The 8,375-nt window shown below is 51.1% G+C and overlaps 1 protein-coding gene across 1 annotated transcript in view; it reads left to right on the forward strand.

Moving 5' to 3' along the window:
- CHRAC1 (chromatin accessibility complex 1) overlaps positions 1–8,375 on the forward strand; it is a 78,998-nt gene that overhangs the window by 42,350 nt on the left and 28,273 nt on the right. The window contains exon 3 of the mRNA XM_011990157.1: positions 2,285–2,367. Within this exon, the coding sequence (XP_011845547.1) occupies positions 2,285–2,367 (83 nt within the window). The remainder of the gene's footprint in view (positions 1–2,284; positions 2,368–8,375) is intronic.

Consider the following 8,375-nt stretch of genomic DNA (forward strand, 5'->3'; position numbering starts at 1 on the left):
AAAAACAACAGCCTTTATGGGCTGGGTGCAGTGGCTCACGCCTGTAATCCCAGCACTTTGGGAGGCCGAGGCAGGCAGATCACCTGAGCTCAGGAGTTCCGGACCAGTTTGGCCAATGTGGTGAAACCCTGTCTCTACTAAAAACACAAAATATTAGCCAGGCGTGGTGGCAGGTGCAATGTCGACTCACTGCAAGCTCTGCCTCCAGGTTCACGTCATTCTCCTGCCTCAGCCTCCCGAGTAGCTGGGACTACAGGCGCCCGCCACCATGCCTGGCTAATTTTTTTGTATTTTTAGTGGAGACTGGGTTTCACCATGTTAGCCAGGATGATCTCAATCTCTTGTCCTTGTGATCCGCCCGCCTCGGCCTCCCAAAGTGCTGGAATTACAGCTGTGAGCCACCACGCCCGGCCGTGAGATCCAATCTTTAAAAAAAAAAAAAAAATTAGTTGGGCATGGGGGCATGCACCAGTAGTCCCAGCTACTCAGAAGGCTGAGGCCAGAGGATTGCTGGAGCCCAGGAGGTCAAGGCTGCAGTGAGTTGAGACTGCACCACTGCCCTCCCGCCTGAGCAACAGAGCAAGATGCTGTTCAATTACAAATAAAAATATGGTGCCAGAAATGGTGTATGAAAACAGAGAAAAAAATCAAAATAAAATAAAAACAAAAATGAGTGAGTGAATGAATGACATGTAAACATAATTGGGATGAATTCTAAGCACACCGACCAGGATCTGAGGTGCGTCTGGAATCTGTATGGCTCCTTCCCCGCTCCCACTCACTCCCTGCTACTGAGGGATGCTGACTCACGCCCGCCTTCAGGTTGCCAATCTGTAAAGTGACATAAAACAAGCACTTACGTAAATAGTTCCTTCCAAAGTGAGAAAGGGGGCCGGGCATGGTGGCTCATGCCTGTAATCCCAGCACTTTGGGAGGCCAAGGCAGGCGGATCACTTGAGGTCAGGAGTTCAAAACCAGCCTGGCCAACATGGTGAAATCCTGTTATCTACTAAAAACACAAAAATTAGCCGGGCGTGGTCACGCAGGCCTGTAATCCCAGCTACTTGAGAGGCTGAAGCATGAGAATTTCTTGAACCCAGGAGGTGGAGGTTACAGTGAGCCGAGATCAAGCCACTGCAGCCTGGGTGACAGAGCGAGACCCTGTCTGGAAAAAAAAAAGTGAGAAAGGACTGAGGTGGTTCATTGGCAATAGGGTACCAATACCATTTGTCATTCAAGCCAGAACATTTCTGAGAGTGAAAGGGAAATTTGTTAGTAATTATGCTGGTCTAAAGTGACTTTCCTGGCAAACGTTAGACACACAGCTGTTCACACATGGGAAAAATTAATGCATGGATGGACGGACAGATACTCACCTGCTGTGAGCTCCGTGCCAAGCTCTGGAGAGCCCTCTTCCCACTGGCTGGCTCTGTTCTCACTCTGCCCTGCACGTCGGTTCTGTTCTTCTTTTACAGCTGGGGAAAGAGGAACCGAGAGAGCTAAAGCAACTGCCTGATGCCACCAGACCAGGAGAATGGACAGAGATTCTTTGCTTGGCCAATCTTTAGTCAACTTCAGAAACTTCTCCAAGGCCCATCTGCGCACTTCCTTGTAAAATCTCGTTTTAGCAAAGAACTCCTCTTTTTTTGAGACAGTCTTACTCTGTCGCCCAGTGGCACGATCTCAGCTCACTGCAACCTCCGCCTCCCTGGTTCAAGGGATTCTCCTGCCTCAGCCACCCCAAGTAGCTGGGATTATAGGTGCCTGCCACCACGCTCGGCTCATTTTTGTATTTTTGTATTTTTAGTAGCAATGAGATTTCATCATGTTGGCCAGGCTGGTCTCGAACTCCTGACCAATCCTTGAGGCAAGTGATAAACTTGCCTCAGCCTACCAAAGTGTTGGAATTACAGGCATGAGCCACTGCGCATGGCCGAGTTTTAGCAAAGAACTCTTCTAAGTCAGTTAACCCCACCCTTGATATCCAATTAGATTACTCATTCCCTCTGCCCCCCAGGTAGTGTCTGAGCATCCTGGCCTGTCTTCAGCAAGCATCCTGCTAGGCTGGTTTAGCCCGCATCCCTTACTCCCAGTGCTTTCTCTTAGTAATTTTGCATCTGCTGTTCCCCATCCTGCTCCTTGGCTGTATGTAAATCCTCACTTGCCCGTGCTGTATTCGGAGTTGAGCCCACTCTCTCCTCGACTGCAAGACGCTGTTGCAGCGGTCCCCGCACGTATCATAAGGGGCCTGAACACCTCTGCCTTACTGTGCTCTAACAAGCAGCACTGGAATACCTGCTCTTCCAAACCCCAGATGGAAAGAACGAAACTGTGCAGCAAATCAGCAGCCGCAACAAAAAGCCTTCGGTGGGGGGAGGGGGGGGGCCTGCTGGAAGGCAGGGCAGGACGAGGGCCCTGAGGCGTCGCTGAGGGTCCTGTGTTGAAAGGTATCCACAGCTGAGTGGGTTACTGGGTCTGAGGGGGAGGGCCTTGCACGTGCCCCCCAGCTGGGCTGAGTTCAGTCCCCCAGTGCTGGGGCGGGAGGTGCAGCAGTGCGGGAAGGGTCTTTGCCAAGTGAAAGCATGCCACAGTCTTTCATTCTCCTTGACAGTACCACAGTGGAGGAGAACCCGGGGTGCCAAGAGGCAGCTGCCCCCAGGTCTCTTGGCAGGTCAGCAGCAGAGTGGGTCCCAAACCAGGCCCTTGTCTCCAGGCCTCCCAGGTTGCTGCTGCTTGTGGTTTCCAGCTGGCCAAGAAAGCGTCAAGACACTGATTAGAAACAGAAGGTTTTTACTGTGGTGGCGACCAGCAGAGGGAAGGACAATAGGGGTGTCGGAGACCCCAGGAGACATTTAGCAGGCACTGCCTGGAGAGGAATCTGGCCATGTGGAAGACACATGAGTGCCCAGGGTGGGGGCTGATTCCCAAAAGATGCCTAAGCCTACTCACTGCTGGACGCAATTAAGAGTTTTGTGGTTTGATGCCAGGTGCGGTGGCTCACGCCTGTAATCCCAGCACTTTGGAGGCTGAGGTGGGCGGATCACGAGGTCAGGAGTTTCAGACCAGCCTGGCCAATATGGTGAAATCCTGTCTCTACTAAAAAATAAAAAAAACTAGCCGGGCATGGTGGCGTGTGCCAAGTAGTGCCAGCTACTTGGGAGGCTGAGGCAGGACAATTGCTTGAACCCAAGAGATGGAGGTTGCAGTGAGCCGAGATGGCACCACTGCACTCCAGCCTGGGCAACAGAGGGAGACTCTGTCTCAAAAAAAAAAGAAAATTGTTTTGTGGTTTGCAAGTCAAGAGCGAGTAAGCCCAAGGGCATGAATCCAGGCGGACAGTGGCGCCTTCGTACATCAAAGCCCCAATACCGGAACGCCTCCCCTCTCACTCCCTCCAGTCACTCTGCACCTCTAACTGCGGCTGGGATTGTGGCCTGGCCTTCTCTCCCTGGTCCTGGGGAACTCACAGGGCATGGAGGAGCAGGACTCCTAGCAGGATCCTCTGCATGGAGCTCACTCCACCACCCACCATCATCCAGGCTGCTCCTCAGGCCCAAGCACCTTCCTTCCTTGGTGAGCTCCTCTTTGTCCTTCAAGGCCTAAATCAATAGGAAAGGTCTGGAGGGGAACATACCAGAAATCTGAGTGAGGCAGGATCGTGGATGGAAGCATGAGGTTTTTCTTTTTCTTTTTTCTTTTTTTTGAGACAGAGTCTTGCTCTGTTGCTCAGGCTGGAGTGCAGCGGAGCGATCTCGGCTCACTGCAACATCCTCCTCCCAGGTTCAAGCGATTCTCCTGCCTCAGTCTCCTGAGTAGCTGGGATTCCATTACAGGCACGTGCCACCACGCCCAGCTAATTTTTGTAATTTTGGTAGAGAGGGGGTTTGCCATCATGCCCAGGCTGGTCTCGAACTCCTGACTTTAAGTGATCTGCCTCCCTTGGCCCCCTAAAATGCTGGGATTACAGGTGTAAGCCACTGCGCCCGACTCTTTTCCTTCTTTTTGCCTATCTGCTTTTTTCTATACTGGAGAGGTGTTGCTTTGGTGATAAGAGGAAGACTATAGTGATGATCATGATGCTAGTGACAAGGGTAATGATCTGTCCCAGGTTGGACCCCATCTCTGTTGTCTTGAAACTCCCCTCCCCACCTTTCCCAACGTTCCCCTCAGCAGGCTGGCTTCTTGGGGCTCCTGCATTGGGTCCTTATTTTTGTTATGTTGTTGTTGTTTTAGAGATGGGGTTTCACTTTGTCGCCCAAGCTGGAGTGCAGTGACGCAATCATAGCTCACTGCAGCTTGGAACTCCTGAGCTCAAGCAATCCTCCTGCCTCAGCCTCCCGAGTAGCTGGAACTGCAGACACATGCCACTGTGCCCGGCTAATTTTTCCTTCTTTCCTCTTTTTTTTTTCTTTGACACGGAGTTTTGCCCTTGTTGCCCAGGCTGGAGTGCAATGGCGCGATCTCGGCTCACTGCAACCTCTGCCTCCCGGTTCAAGCAATTCTCCTGCCCTCAGCCTCCCAAGTAGCTGGGATTACAGGCATGCACCACCACACCCGGCTGATTTTGTATTTTTAGTAGAGATGGGTTTTCTCCATGTTGGTCAGGCTGGTCTCAAACTCCCAACCTCAGGTGATCCCGCTGCCTCGACCTCCCAAAGTGCTGGGATTACGGGCGTGAACCACCGCGCCCGGCCTAAATTTTCTGTTTTACAAGTCCTTATCTTTTATGCACAGCATCTGCACAAGCCATTCTCCGACCCTGGGGCTCTCCCTCCGGCCCCAGCCCCCTGCCCCACTGCCAACCAAACGCTGCCAGTTCACACTGTGATGTCTTCAGAGTCCCTGTGGCTTCATCACAGATTGTGACTCCACGTGCATTTCTGTCATAACTCGAATTACACCCCTCACCCCTGTCCTCCACCCCTGTCCTCCACCCCTGGCTTCATAAGAGCAGGGACAGGGCCTTTTCTTTTTTTCTTTTTTTTTTTTTTGAGATGGAGTCTCACTCTGTCGCCCAGGCTGGGTGCAGTGGTGCAACCTTGTCTCACTGCAACTTCTGCCTCCCAGGTTCAGACAATTTTCCTACCTCAGCCTCTTGAGTAGCTGGAACTATAGGCACCCGCCACCACACCTGGCTAAGTTTTTGTATTTTTAGTAGAGATAGGGTTTCACCATGTTAGCCAGGATGGTCTTGATCTCCTGACCTCGTGATCCGCCCTCCTCGGCCTCCCAAAGTGCTGGGATGACAGGCATGAGCCACCGCGCCAGCCAACAGGGTCTTTTCTTTTAAATCAACTTCATTATGACATAATTTCATAGAGTAAAAGGCATCCCTTTTAAGTGTACAATGTAATTAATTTTGACAAGTGTATACACCCTTATAACCACTTTCACAATCAAAATACAGACATTTCCACCATGCCCCTTGGCAGTCAGCCCCCACCCCCACCCTGGCAGGCAACCAAGGATCTGTTTCCCGTCACTGTGAATGTGCTCAGCCGGATCTAGAATTTCATGTAACGTGGTCCTGCAGGCAGTGCTCCTCTGTGTCTGGCTTCCCTTGGCACCGTGCTTCTGAGTCGTCCAGGCAGCTGTGTGTGCCAGTTGCTTCTCCCGCTGTTGGTGTTCCGTGCAGGGATGTGCCATGGTTTGTGAACAGTCTCTCTGCTCACGGGTGTTTGAGTTGTTTCCAGTCACAGTTATTATGAATAAAGCTGAAATGAACATTCAGGGGCAATCCTGTGTGGACGTACCTGTTTGTTTCTTTGGGTAAATAACAGAAGTAAAATTGCTGGCTCCCATGGTAAGAGGATGGTTAGCTTTTTAAAAACTGCAACCTATTTTCCAAAGTGTCTGGAATAGATCACATTGCCACCAGCAGTGTGTGAAGGCAGCAGTTGCCACACCTCACTCTCTAACATGGGGTACCACTGGATCATGAGTCTTATAGAGCGCACATCCTGGCTCCTGGCCCAGTGCTGGCCACTGTGGGTGCCCACTCTATTATTTTTTTTTGAGATGGAGTCTCATTCTTGTTGCCTAGGCTGGAGTGCAATGGCGCCATCTCGGCTCACTGCAACCTCCACCTCCCAGGTTCAAGTGATTCTCCTGTCTCAGCCTCCCAAGTGGCTGGGACTACAGGCACACGCCACCATGCCTGGCTAATTTTTGTATTTTTAATAGAGACAGGGTTTCACCATGTTGGTCAGGCTGGTCTCGAACTCCTGACCTCAGGTGATCCACCTGCCTGGGCCTCCCAAAGTGCTGGGATTACAGGTGTGAGCCACCGCGCCCAACCTTTTGTTTTCGTTTTTTTTTTTTTTTTGCTTTTTTTTAAGAGATAGGGTCTTGCTCTATCCCCCAGGCTAGAGTTCAGGGGTGCAATCACAGCTCACTGCAGCCTCAAACTCCTGGCTCAAGTGATTCTCCCATCTTATCCTCCTAAGTAGCTGGGACTATAGGTGCCCAGCACCACATCTGGCTGATTTTAAAAACTTTTTAGAGTTGAGGTCTCACCATGTTCCCCAGGCTGGTCTTGCACTTCTGGGCTTAAGTGATCCTCCTGCCTCAGACTTCCACAGTGTTGGGATTATAGGTATGTGCCACCGTGTTCTGCCAGCTTTTGTTATTTTAAATATACCACTGGGCGTGGTAGCGCACACCTGTAATCCCACCACTTTGGGAGGCTGAGGTGGGAAGATTGCTTAAGCTCAGGAGGAGTCTCATACCTGTCTGGGCAACATAATGAAACCGTCTCTACAAAAACTACAAAAATTAGCTGGGTGTGATGGCGAACTCCTGTAGTCGTGGCCACTCAATAGGCCAAACCTATTCCTTCTCGTCTTCCCCATTCCAGAAATAGGCACCACCATTTGCTCTAACTTCAAACTAAGGAGTCATTCTTTTTTTGAGATGGAGTTTTGCTCTTGCCACCCAGGCTGAAGTGCAATGGCGTGATCTCGGCTCACTCAAGAGGCTGAGGTGAGAGGATTGCTTGAGCCTGGGAGGTCGAGGCCGCAGTAAGCCAAGATTGTGCCACTGCGCTCCAGCCTGGGCGACAGAACGAGATACTGTCTCAAAAAAAAAAAAAAAAAAAAAAAAAAAATTACTCAAAGAATACATGGCCAGGGTATGGAAATTCAAATATTAATGAAAAAAATTTTAATTACCCCTTAATCTGTCGGTCTAGAAACCCATTTTCCAGGCTCCATACCGGACACCAGGACACAAAGATGAATAAAACACATTCCCGGCTGGGTGCAGTGGCTAACGCCTGTAATCCCAGCACTTTGGGAGGCCAAGGCAGGCAGATCATTTGAGGTCAGGAGTTCGAGACCAGCCTGGCCAACATGGTGAAACCCTGTCTCTACTAAAAATACAAAATTTAGCTGGGTATAGTGATGGGTGCCTATAATCCCAGCTACTTGGGAGGCTGAGGCAGGAGAATCGCTTGAACCCAGGAGGCGGAGGTTGCAGTGACCTGAGATCGTACCACTGCACTCCAGCCTGGGCAACAAAACAAGATTCTGTCTCAAAAAAAACCCCAAAAAACCACATTCCCATCTCCAGGGGCTCTACAGGTTCCCGGGGCTCCAGCTGCACAGACAAGGCCCACGTAGGGGCAGGCATGGGGTGGGCTGCAGGAGGGGTGCACAGGAAGGGGTGGCCTGAGCAGGCAGTTAGCAAACTCTTCGGGAGGAGGAGAGGCATGAAGAAAGGGTGTTCAAAGTCCTAGCGTGGAGCGCAGAGCAGCTGGAAGTGGGCTGTGTCTGGTGGATGGGGGTTTCCAGACCCCAAGGCTAATGAGAGTGCCAGTATTTAGCAACTGATCACTGCACATGCCCATTGGGTCCCACTGCCCACACAAAGTCAGGGGTCTCACCGCAGCAGAAAAACATCCACCCAGGATCTGCAGTCATGGAGGAGGCGCGGCTCCCGGCTTCCTTTTGATTTTCACTTGATTTTCATGCTCAGATGAATGGTAAACAAAGCAAGTCTGGCCCCAAATGTGAAATAACCAGGTGGGTCTGGGTCCTTGGGCCTCCCCTTCTCCAGCTACTCTCCTCGCTCAGTCACCCTACCAGTCTCATGACCCTACAGGCCACCTATCTGGGGATGCTCACATTTCTATCCCAGCCTGCATGTCCCCCCTGAGCCTCCACTGACCTTCCCACCTGGCTGTCTTATAGCCATCTTGGACTTCTGTGCCCTCATATAACTCTGGATACCTCTGTCCCCAAACCTATTCCTTCTCGTCTTCCCCATTCCAGAAATAGGCACCACCATTTGCTCTAACTTCAAACTAAGGAGTCATTCTTTTTTTGAGATGGAGTTTTGCTCTTGCCACCCAGGCTGAAGTGCAATGGCGTGATCTC

This window comes from Mandrillus leucophaeus, unplaced genomic scaffold (genome assembly GCF_000951045.1).
Source record: "Mandrillus leucophaeus isolate KB7577 unplaced genomic scaffold, Mleu.le_1.0 Scaffold371, whole genome shotgun sequence".
In the NCBI taxonomy this organism is placed as follows: domain Eukaryota; kingdom Metazoa; phylum Chordata; class Mammalia; order Primates; family Cercopithecidae; genus Mandrillus; species Mandrillus leucophaeus.